The sequence below is a fragment of the Panthera tigris genome, chromosome B3, assembly GCF_018350195.1.
Source record: "Panthera tigris isolate Pti1 chromosome B3, P.tigris_Pti1_mat1.1, whole genome shotgun sequence".
Lineage (NCBI taxonomy): Eukaryota > Metazoa > Chordata > Mammalia > Carnivora > Felidae > Panthera > Panthera tigris.
This window is the reverse complement of record NC_056665.1, coordinates 28052419-28065016: the sequence shown is the minus strand read 5'-3', so window position 1 is coordinate 28065016 and position 12598 is coordinate 28052419. Positions and strand designations below refer to the sequence as shown.

Here is a 12598-nt window from a genome sequence, read left to right as displayed (position 1 = left end):
GATGAATGGATAAAGAAATTGTGGTTTATATATACAATGAAATACTACTTGGCAATGAGAAACAATGAAATCTTGCCATTTGCAACAACGTGGATGGACTGGAGGGTATTATGCTAAGTAAAATAAGTCAGTCAGAGAAAGACAGATATCATATGTTTTCACTCACATGGAATTTGAGAAACTTGACAGAAGACCATGGGGGAAGGAAAGGGGAAAAGTTGTTTCAAACAGAGAGGGAGGCAAACCATAAGAGACTCTTAAATACAGAGAACTGAGGGTTGATGGAGGGGCGGGGGAGAGGGGAAAATGGGTGATGGGCATTGAGAAGGGCACTTGTTGGGATGAACACTGGGTGTTATAGGTAAGCAATGAATCATGGGAATTTACTCCCGAAGCCAAGAGCACAGTGTATACACTGTATGTTAGCTAATTTGACAATAAATTATATTAAAAATAATAATAAAGTTGAAACTTTCACTGAGACAGTTTTTTACAGTGTAAGAAACTGACTGGTCTCCCTTAATGCAAGACCTTGACTTCCTAGTTCTTAGCTACCTCCTCTTTCCTCCTATCTCTCCCATATCAGTCATTTCATAATGGTCAACTCTGCTGCTTGTTAGCAGAGGTGGGAAAAGATTTTAAGGAGAGTAGATTCTGAAACTGCATATCCTCATAATAAAAGTTTCAAGAATATCTGTTGAACAAATCAAAACTACATTTATCAAAACAAGACTATATGTCTTCCATCACAGTGAGCAACTCAGCTAACTTGAATCTGCAGCAATGGGTTGTAAGTGGGAAAGTATGAAATTAGCAAATAGCACATTTTCACTTTATTAATTTAAAGGCATAGTACATAGTTATAAATAACAGCATCAATTATGGGTGGGTTTTTTTTCTGGTTGTGCTTTTTTTAAATTTTCTTATTCACTAATATCCTCAAACACATAAGCTGAGCTAAAAAAACACATTTTAGTTTTACTCAATAATTGTTTGTTTTTATTAACTAAAGTCCGTATTCAGGTTTCCTTAGATTTTACCTAATATCATTATGTGTCCTTAGACGACTCCTGTCTGTGATAGTCTCTCAGACTTTACAACCTTGGCAGAGGACTGGTCATATATTTTGCAGGATATTTCTCAATGTTTGTGAGATGTTTTTGTTATGGTGAGACTGGGGTTGTAGGTTTTTGGAAGGACACTATAGAGGAGGAGTGCCCTTCTCACATATCTTATCACTGGGCACATGTGTTATGTTTAAGTTACAGTAAACACTTCACACACCCCTGAAACCTGTCAAATTGATAGGTGCTTCCAGAAAAATAGGCCAATGCCAGATGTGTCTTAGAGACATGTCTGCATCCCAAGGAAAGCATACTTGGTTTTATTTGGATTTTATGTAAAGTTCAGTGTTTTCACTTCTAAGTTGAATTCTTTAAACAAATATCCATGATTTTATATTTTCATTTGAGATTGCAGTCTTTCTGAAGGGATTTTTGGCTCTCCATCCAGGAAACTCTGAGAAAGTTTCACCTGTGTTCTGGAATCAGCACTATTAAATAAGTTTACTTATTCTCAAACCCTTGACCTGGTGGTCTCATTTTCCTGAGAACTCTTAATACTATTCTTGTGAAAAGAACAGCTAACAACCCACAAGATTCTCTGTCCTCCTGAGAGCAGCATTTGTGTCTCACAGCATGCTACATCTTGCATTCAGTAAATCGTCCCAGGGTTCTCTTAACACAGACGCTGTCAACGAACTGTGCTACATCTCTCACTTTCCACATTACTAAGGAGTGGGGTCTGGTGGCTTATCCACCAGGGGAATACTCAGTTGACCCATTTTTTGCTTTTTCAGAAAAATCTGCCTTCAGCTTTCTCCACACTGAAGATCACTTGTAGCCAGATGGCTCAAGTCTAAACCAGAGTATCTCAATCAAGGACCCCAGGAACAGAAGCTACAAAGAAGCACAGACCTCTTGCTTGACCCTGCGAGTGAGAGCCTTCTTGGCCCACCTGTTCCCCGCTCCAACCCCCGCGGCCCTGCCTCCTGCACAGTTCTTTCTTCTGCACTGGCGTGGTCACTGCAGGGGGTTAGGGGAGGCAAATTAGCGGGTCTTGCTCTCCCCTAGGCCGAGGCCACAGCCTAGGCGAGAGGTTGCTCCTTCTGGGCAAGCACTGCACTCCGACCATTTTGGGATACTATAAACCGGAAGGTTTCCCTAGCAGCGAATGGGTGCGGGTGACAGGGTCGCCTAGGCTCCAACCGAAGGGCAGGTTAGTAGGCTGCGCGGCTGCAGAGGGAGTGGGAGGGTCTGGGAAGAAAGAAGTCAGCTGGTGAAACCCTGTAAAATTGAACAAAGCCTCTCTAGACGCTAGGAAAAGAGAAAAAGGGTGGGGGAGACACAACTACCACGGCTCAGGGTGCATCGGTTGATTCTCGGACAGCTTCTGGAACTGCGAGAGGACAAGACGCGGCAGCGGCTGGTACGCTTCTAGGGCGCAGGGCCGCGGCAGTGCCTGCGCTTCAGGTGGGCGAGGAGACTCCCGCCCTAGCAGCTTTGCCCTCCGAGGTGCTCCGCCTTGGCCCTAGGCCGGGTCTAAGCAGCGACCCAAACACCCCCAACTTGCGGCCGCTCCCCTGCTCATCTCCCGGCGGCTGCTCCCTCCATCCTCACCCCCTTAACCCAAAGCGCAGCCCCTGCGGCCCGCCCTACCTCGTCGCTTGGCGCGCACGATGCCCTTTTTTTGCAGCACGAACGTGGACCCATTCACCAGGCTCGACACGACGGCCACGCCCAGGCCAAGCGACACCGCGGCGGGGCTCGGGCTGCGCGCCCCCTCCCCGGCCGCCGCCGCTGCCGCCGCTGCAGTCCCCATTCCGCCCGCGCCCGCCCTCCGCGCCTGCGCCTGCGCGCCGCGCGCGCTGGGGCTGGAGGGGGTGGACCCGGGGATCTGCTGGGCCTGGACAGAGTGGAGGGTTGGGTTCGGACCGGGTGTGGGTGTGGGGAGAATTCCGAGTTCCGCGGAGGCGGGAAAGGGGAGGAGTAGAACTTGGTCTCCGTGAAGAGGTTGCAGTGGGGGAGCCTGGGGCTCGTCCAGTGGGGGTGGAGCCCTGGTTCCGCGGAGCCGGGTGATGGAGTAGAGAGGAGGGGAGTGACAATGAGGAAGGAGAGTGAGGAGAGGTAAGAGGGGGCGGTGTGAAAGGGATACAGTGGTAGATGGGTGGGTGGAGGTAGGGTTCCCAGATTTGGTAAATGAAAATACCGGAAGTCCACTTAAGTTTTTATCCGAGATAAATAATTTTTTAGTGTCCCATGCATTATTTGGAACCAGAAGGAGGTCGGCACGACACCGCCTTTGCTGGGATCACGATCCCAAAGCTTCTAGTCGGAGGCCGTCAGGGAATCTAAAGTGGGTCCTAAAACCTGGACGACTCAGCTGTAGACACTCAAATGGGACTGCTGAATCGGGTGAAGTCAAGCTGCCTCCACAGTGGAGCAGGGAGCCTGTAACCATACCGTCTAATTTCCTAATTTATTTTCAATAAAATATATCAAAATTATGGAAAGCATGGAAAACAGGAAATAGTTATTTTGAAATTCCACAATCCCAAAACACTATAGCCTAATTATTTATTTTCCCTTAGTATACATTCTTTTACGTATTTCCAGTTACAATATACAAAATATCCTTTTTATTTAAAGTTATAATCAGTTTCTTTGTTGCTACATAATTATGATTATTTTAATGACAGTATAATTTCCCATAAAGTTAATTACCATAGTTTGTCCAACCATTTAGCAGTTGTTGGTTGTATGGTAGTTTTGACTACCAGTTTTTTTCTATTATAAATGATGCTATAATAAACATCTTCATAAATTTTGAAAATACTAGGTTAGAGTATAAAACCTATGCCGACAACATTATTAGTTTGTGGAGCAGTATGAAATAATATACTATTCTGCACGAAAACTAATAATGAATCTAGCCCATTGTTTATTCTTTTGTATTGTGGTAACATACAGTTGACCCTTGAACAACAGGGACTTGAACTGCTTGGGTCCACTCACACTTGGATTTTTTTTTACAATATAGTACTGTGAATGTGTTTTTTCTTCTTTATGATTTTCTTGATGTTCTCTTTTCTGTAGCTTACTTTATTGTAAGACTACAGTATATAATACATATGTAAAACGTGTTTTAATCTACTCTTTATGTTATTGGTAAGGCTTAGGTCAACAGTAGGTTAGTAGTAGTAGTAGTTAAGTTTTTGGGGAATCGAAAGTTATTTGTGGATTTTTCTGTGGGGGGGGGGGCAATGCCCCGAAACCCCAGATTGTTCAAGGGTCTGTTGTATATAACATAAAACTTGTCATTTTAACCATTTTTAAATGTACTATTGATATTAATTGTGTTGACAATGTTGCAACCCTCTCTATTTCTAAAAATTTTCCATCATCTGAAACAGAAACTCTGTAGCCATTAAGCAGTCATCCCCATTTCTTCTTCCCCCTACTTCCAATCTTCTAATCTACTTGCAGTCTCTATGAATTCACCTATTCTAGATATTTCATGTAAATGGAATTATATAATATCTGTCCTTCTGTGACTGGCTTATTTCACTTAGCTTGGTTTTCATTTGGTTTTAAGGTTCATCCATGTTGTAGCATGTATCAGAACTCGATTCCTTTTTATAGCTGAGTAATATTCCAGTGTGTGTGTGTGTGTGTGTATATATATATATACACACACACACAACATTTTATTTATCTGTTCATCTGTTGATGCACCCTTGGGGTGTTTCTGCCTTTTGGCTTTTGTGAATAATGTTGCAATGATCACCACATGAAAGTATCTGTTTCAGTCCCTGACTTAAAATGTTTTGGATGCACTGTACCTAAGAATGGAATTGCTGAGTCATGGTAATTCTATGTTTAGTTTTTTGAAGAACTGCCAAACTTTTCCATAGTCTCTGCACCATTTTACATTCCCACCAGCAATACACAAGGATTCCAATTTCTCTACATTCTCACCAATACTTATAATTTTCCAGTTGTCTTTTCTTTAATAGCCATTGTAGTAAGTGTGAAGTGGTTGCTTATTCTTTTTAAATATACTTGTGAACATCAGTGGTATTTCCTGAAATAAGCAGTAAATCCCATTATAACTCTTAGAGGCAAGTGAAAGCAGCAGCAGCAGCAGCAGCAGCAGCATTGCCAACATAGTCATAATCATTTACTTCTCTAATAATGCCAGTATGTATATGTAAATATATAAATATGTATGTAAACATATACATAAACACACACACACATGCCTTCAGTGCTTTTGGCAAAAAGAGTAATGTTCATTAAAAAAAAAAACTCAGTGAATTCAGTAAATGCCAGAGAATATAAAGCCTCACCCCAAATTCCATCGCCCTAAAGTAACTATTATTACCATTAAGAACTCCACTACAAACATTTTTCCAGATGAGTAAATGGGTAAAAGGATAGACATTTATCACATGGGAAGGCACATATGGTATTTTCATTCAAAGCTGAAACTATATTACATGGATTTAACATTTAAAAAGCTGAAATAAAAATGGAGTGACTACTGAAGCTGAGGTAAAATGCTATTCTACCACAAGAGGTATTAGTTCCTAAAAGATGCTTCTAAAATTAAAATCAGTGAAAAACATTAAGAGGTGGGAGTAACTATGTTTCATTTAACTCTTAACTTTTAGACAGTATAAATTGACTCCTTGCAATAACAAATGAGGAAATCAGCTCACTTTCCAAATCCTTGCAATTTTTTTTTGTATTTGCCAAGGCTTATAACATTTAGAGACTACCATGTATTCATAATTCTATACTTGTATAATCTTAAATATATATTTTACTGGGTTCATTATTCACATCACTCTTTTACCAATTTTTTTTTCTATATTTCAATTCACTAGAAAATTTTCAATGAACAGACACTGAAAATAAAACATAGGTGCTATAATCTTTGAGGCTTTTAAATGTTATGGAATGTTTACGTGAACCACAAAATGGACAGATTTATTTATTTATTTATTTATTTATTTATTAATGTTTATTTATTTTTGAGACAGAGAGAGACAAAGCATGAACAGGGGAGGGGCAGAGAGAGAGCGAGACACAGAATCTGAAACAGGCTCCAGGCTCTGAGCTGTCAGCACAGAGCCTGACGTGGGGCATGAACTCACAGACCGCAAGATCATGACCTGAGCCGAAGTAGGACGCTTAACCGACTGAGCCACCCAGGCGCCCCTAAAATGGACAGATTTAATATTTTCAGACTGTACTTCCTTTCCCTAAAACACTGCAGATGTTATTTCATCTTTTGGCATTAAATGTTATTTTAAAAGTCTGAGGTCACATTGAACACAAACAGGGTCTAAATAATGTTAAAGAGGGTTAATTTTCTTGGGTGTGCTAATAAGATTGTGATTATATTAATATCTTTATTACAGACAATTGGTTAAATATTTACAGCTGAAGTGATTATGTTGGAAATCTGCTTTTTAAAAAAAATTTTTTTAAACGTTTATTTATTTTTGAGAAGAGAGAGACAGACCATGAGCGGGGGAGGAGAAAGAGGGAGACACAGAATCTGAAACAGGCTCCAGGCTGTCAGCACAGAGCTTGACATGGGGCTCGAACTCATGAGCCATGAGATATGACCTGAGCCAAAGTCGGATGCTTAACCGACTGAGCCACCCAGACGCCCCGGAAATTTGCTTTTTATTTATTTATTTGTTTCTTTATTTATTTTATTTAAAAAATTTTTTTAACGTTTATTTATTTTTGAGACAGAGAGAGACAGAGCATGAATGGGGGAGGGTCAGAGAGAGAGTGAGACTCAGAATCCGAAACAGGCTTCAGGCTCTGAGCTGTCAGCACAGAGCCCGACGCGGGGCTTGAACTCACGGACCGCGAGATCATGACCTGAGCCGAAGTCGGCCGCTTAACCGACTGAGCCACCCAGGCGCCCCCGGAAATTTGCTTTTTACAATGTTATAAGGTTGGGGTGCCTGGATGGCTCAGTTGGTTAAGCATCCAACTCTTGATTTCAGCTCAGGTCATGATCTCATGGGTCATGAGGTTGACCCTTGTGTTGGGCTTTGCAGTGACACTGCGGAGCCTGCTTGGGATTCTTTCTCTCCCTCTATCTCTGCCCCTCCCTGGCTCAGGAGCACATGCTTTCTCTTTCTTGCTCTTTCAAAATAAATAAATAAGTAAACTTAAAAAAAATTAAAATAAAATTTCATAAGTAAATAAGATGAGTGTGTAAGCATATGTGTAAATGGATTTATCAAGCGACACCTGTTACCGTCTCCAGGCAAGGAAAAGTCCTACTGCATGGAAGATAGCAGAGGAGGGAATGGATACCTGCCACCAAGAGCAGCAGTCACAGGATTTCTACTCATTCCATGGTATATAAATGTCAGGGTCACCAAGAGAGACAAGACTCACATAGGCACTGGATAGCACAAACCTTTACTCTCACACAGAAGAGACAGAATAAGATCAGCTTCAACAGTAGGTTTCAGTCTCTCGTGGTCAACAGGTCGCAGCCTGCAGCCAATGTGGGCAATGGCCTGCATGCACCCCTCTTTTGCTGCAAGCAAAGGACCCCATTCCCGCCCCTCTGGGAATGGATATAGTAGTGGGGTTGGCTAAGGGCCATATGATGCGCCTGCTTAAGCAGAACAAAGGAGTACACAGAATCTGAAACAGGGAAAGAGATTGTCACTCAAGGTGATAAACCCAGAACAGGCTGCCAAGGCTCTTTACTTCTTGATAAAGAAGTATTCTGTGCCCTACACACATTCTCATGCAACCAGGTAGGGATCAGAAGACTGCACACAAGTGATTGCCTTTCCCACCAAGTTTAAAAAAGTAAAAACAGGGGCACCTGTGTGACTCAGTCAGTTAAGTGTATGACTCTTGATATCGGCTCAGGTCATGATCTCACGATTCGTGAGTTCAAACCCATGTGGAGCCTGCTTGGGAGTCTCTGTCTCTTTCTCTTTCTTGAAAATAAACAAACATTTTTTAAAAAGTAAAAAGAGCAGAAAGTTGCTAACTGATTAAGTTGAGTAATGTGTATGAGGATTGCATGCTATTCTCTATGTGTTTGAAAACATTCTCTTTTTAAAGTTTATTTATTTATTTTAAGAGAGAGAGAGAGAGAGAGAGAGAGCAAGCATGCAAGCAAGGGAGGGGCAGTGAGAGAGGGAGAGAGAGAATCCCAAGCAGGCTCCATGCTGTCACTGCACAGCCCAACACAGGGCTTGATCCCACAAACCTGGAGATCATGACCTGAGCTGAAATCAAGAGTCAGATGCTTAACTGACTCAGCCACCCAGGTGCCCTGAAACCATTCTTAATAAAAGTATTTATGGTTTTTTTTTTTACTCTGAAGACAGCCTGATTTTTAAAAATATATATTTTTATTTCTACACTTGAGAAGAGTTTAAATACAAACAAGTAATCAGGAAAGATTGAAAAATCTTTTTTTTTTTTTACTTTATTATAAAATATTTCAAATATATATGGAAGTGCAGAGAACATTTTTAAAAATCCATGTACCCATCCCTCCAAATCTGTCTAATCATAATATTTTTATAGGAAACATATAATAGCAAAGTCCTCTTTTATTCTATCTCTCTTACTTCTGCCCAGAATCTGCAGAATTATTCTCCTTGAAGCTCAATAACTCAATCAGGATATAACAGTACTGATCAATCTATACCATTTCTCCTAGTACATAGCATATTCTTTCTTTTGTAAATTGTTTTTCCTTCTTTCAGCAAATTTCTATCACTGTGTTTTTATTTTGTATCTTTTTTTTAAAGTTTATTTTGAGAGAGAGAAAGAGAGAGAGAGTGAACAGGGAAGGGGGGAGAGAGAGAGAGAGAGAGAGAGAGAGAGAGAGAGAGAATCCCAAGCAGACTCTGTGCTGTCATCGCAGAGCCCAACATGGGGCTGGATCTCACGAACCAAACCGATCATGACCTGAGCAGAGATCAAGAGTCAGACACTTAACCAACTGAGCTACCCAGGTGCCTGCCACTGTGTTTTTAAACATCCCCAAGCTACCCCTCCCCATCTTACGTTCTATCAGGTGAGTTCTCTATTTTAAGGACACCAATTATTCTTATGTTGGATATTCTTTTATTATGTTATGTTTTTTTTTCTTCTGAATTATCTTGGTATTTATCCTCTGTGTCTCTAACCACAATAGGATAATGGTGACATTCTATTTACTTCATTAGCTCTGAAATTTTGTTTTCTTCAAATCTGTTGTTTGTTATATAGTCCTTGAGTTCTTCTTTTACTTATTTTATGTTCTTATTAAGTATCTGTGTCAGGACTTCTCAGGACCACCCAGAGGTAGATGATTCACTTAGGTAGACTCACAGGACTTAGCTTATAGTCATATGAATGATTATGATTACAATGAAAGGATGCAAAGAAAAATCAGCAAAGGGAAAAAGTCCATGCAATGAGGTCTGGAAGACACAAGGAGCTTCCAAGAGTTCTCTTCAAAAGAAGTAACACACATGTGCTTAATTCCCCCAACAGGTTATGATGATATGTCTGAAACACTATCTACCAGGTAAACTTGCCTAGGAGTGCAGGGATTTTATCAATCCAAGAGTCTCTAAAGGAAAGCAGGTGTTCAGCATAAACCATATTGCTTGTACAAACAATGTAGGCACAGTGAGCCACTCTAATCAGTTAGGGAAATGGATAATAATTTAGTGGTAAGAGGACTCTCCAAATTCAGATTCCCAGATACCAGCCCAAGGCAAACTTTGAAAGCAGGCCTAAAGACAGTAGTCTCACATATGCTATGCTCTCTTCAGAACAGCATCCTGGAGTAAAATTCTTATCATGGAGTTTACTCTTATTCCTTGGGTAATGTTGTCTTCCAGACTGTTTTCTTCATCTATTTATGCATATCTATGTATCTATCTGCATGTCTTTCTTTTTCTTTTCTTGTCTTTTTTTTCTTTTTTTTTTCATTTTTTATTTTTTTCCATATATGAAATTTATTGTCAAATTGGGTTCCATACAACACCCAGTGCTCATCCCAAAAGGTGCCCTCCTCAATACCCATCACCCACCCTCCCCTCCCTCCCACCCCCCATCAACCCTCAGTTTGTTCTCAGTTTTTAAGAGTCTCTTATGCTTTGGCTCTCTCCCACTCTAACCTCTTTTTTTTTTTTCCTTCCCCTCCCCCATGGGTTTCTGTTAAGTTTTTCAGGATCCACATAAGAGTGAACATATGGTATCTGTCTTTCTCTGTATGGCTTATTTCACTTAGCATCACACTCTCCAGTTCCATCCATGTTGCTACAAAGGGCCATATTTCATTCTTTCTCATTGCCACGTAGTACTCCATTGTGTATATAAACCACAATTTCTTTATCCACTCATCAGTTGATGGACATTTAGGCTCTTTCCATAATTTGGCTATTGTTGAGAGTGCTGCTATAAACATTGTGGTACAAGTGCCCTGAGGCATCAGTACTCCTGTATGCCTTGGGTAAATTCCTAGCAGTTCTATTGCTGGGTCATAGGGTAGGTCTATTTTTAATTTTCTGAGGAACCTCCACACTGTTTTCCAGAGTGGCTGCACCAATTTGCATTCCCACCAACAGTGCAAGAGGGTTCCCGTTTCTCCACATCCTCTCCAGCATCTATAGTCTCCTGATTTGTTCATTTTGGCCACTCTGACTGGCATGAGGTGATATCTGAGTGTGGTTTTGATTTGTATTTCCCTGATGAGGAGCGACGTTGAGCATCTTTTCATGTGCCTGTTGGCCATCCGGATGTCTTCTTTAGAGAAGTGTCTATTCATGTTTCTATTCATGTTTTCTGCCCATTTCTTCACTGGGTTATTTGTTTTTCAGGTGTGGAGTTTGGTGAGCTCTTTATAGATTTTGGATACTAGCCCTTTGTCCGATATGTCATTTGCAAATATCTTTTCCCATTCCGTTGGATGCCTTTTAGTTTTGTTGGTTGTTTCCTTTGCTGTGCAGAAGCTTTTTATCTTCATAAGGTCCCAGTAGTTCATTTTTGTTTTAATTCCCTTGCCTTAGGGGATGTGTCAAGTAAGAAATTGCTGTGGCTGAGGTCAGAGAGGTCTTTTCCTGCTTTCTCCTCTAGGGTTTTGATAGTTTCCTGTCTCACATTCAGGTCCTTTATCCATTTTGAGTTTATTTTTGTGAATGGTGTGAGAAAGTGGTCTAGTTTCAATCTTCTGCATGTTGCTGTCCAGTTCTCCCAGCACCGTTTGTTAAAGAGACTGTCTTTTTTCCATTGGATATTCTTTCCTGCTTTGTCAAAGATTAGTTGGCCATACGTTTGTGGGTCTAGTTCTGGGGTTTCTATTCTATTCCATTGGTCTATGTGTCTGTTTTTGTTTGTAGCTGGTTTCTTTCACTCAACAATATGTGAGATTCACCCATGTTGTTGAATGTTCCAGTACTTAATTCTTTGTGTGTGTGTGGGGGGGGGGGGGCGGCGTGGTTAGTAGTATTCCATTAGGTAAATATAACACAATTTATCCTTTCTCTTTTTGATAGACATTTAGGTTGTGTCCAGTTGGAGACTATCATGAATAAAAATGGCTCTGAACATTCTTATACAAGTCTCTCTGTGGACATATGCGCTCATTTCTTTTGTGTACATACCTAGGAGTGGAATTTCAGAAGGTAGGCATAAGTTAAGCCTTAACAGAAAACACCAAACAGTTTTCCAATGTGATTATACCATTCTATACTCCCATCAGAATTGTTTGACAGTTCAGGTACCACCACACCTTTCTGATACTCCCATTTAATCTGTTAACTTTTAGCAGAGATAAAATAATGGAAAGACCCAAAGTATATAGGCATGTTCCTAAGAACACTCAGTAAAGCATTGTTCACCCAATTCTGGTACTTAAAACTATGATGTGGCCAGACTGAAGAAAGAAGCCTGGCAGAACCCTCTGGGTGAAGTGCATGTCCCTTCGGTGAGCTATGTATCCCATACACTCAAGTCCCAGGAGGAAGAGAAGAGATAAAGAAGGTTCCTTCTGGGCATGCTAATCTCTTCTGGACTTTTTCACCCTTGGGTCTCTACAACAGAATGAGAGAGAGAGAGAGAGCACAAGTGAGAGAGAGAGAGACAGAGAGAGAGCTCTGACAGTGTCAGAGAGTAGTGTCTCCTGCCTCACTCTCCATGAGAGGCCAGCCTCTTGGCTTCTCTTTCAGGAATTCTGAAATCCATAGTTCCTTGGTATGCTCATTTATTAAACATGGTTTATTGTTTTTCATTATGAAAAATTTAAATCCAAGTTAGTTAACATATAGTGTAATAATGATTTCAGGATTAGAATCTAGTGATTCATCACTTCCATGTAACACCCAGTGCTCATCCCAACAAGGGCCCTCCTTAATTCCCATCACCCATTTAGCCCATTCCCCTACCCAACACCCCACCAGCAACCCTCAGTTTGTTCTCTGTATTTAAGAGTCTCTTATGGGTTGTCTTCCTCTCTGTTTTTATCTTATTTTTGCTTCCCTTCC

General features: G+C 41.0%; 1 protein-coding gene across 1 annotated transcript in view; it reads right to left on the bottom strand.

Moving 5' to 3' along the window:
* The window catches only part of NIPA1 (NIPA magnesium transporter 1), an 83930-nt gene extending 81050 nt beyond the window's left edge, over window positions 1–2880 (bottom strand). The window contains exon 1 of the mRNA XM_042988305.1: window positions 2718–2880. Coding sequence (XP_042844239.1) covers window positions 2718–2880 — 163 coding nt within the window. The remainder of the gene's footprint in view (window positions 1–2717) is intronic.
* Window positions 2881–12598: the final 9718 nt, after the last annotated feature.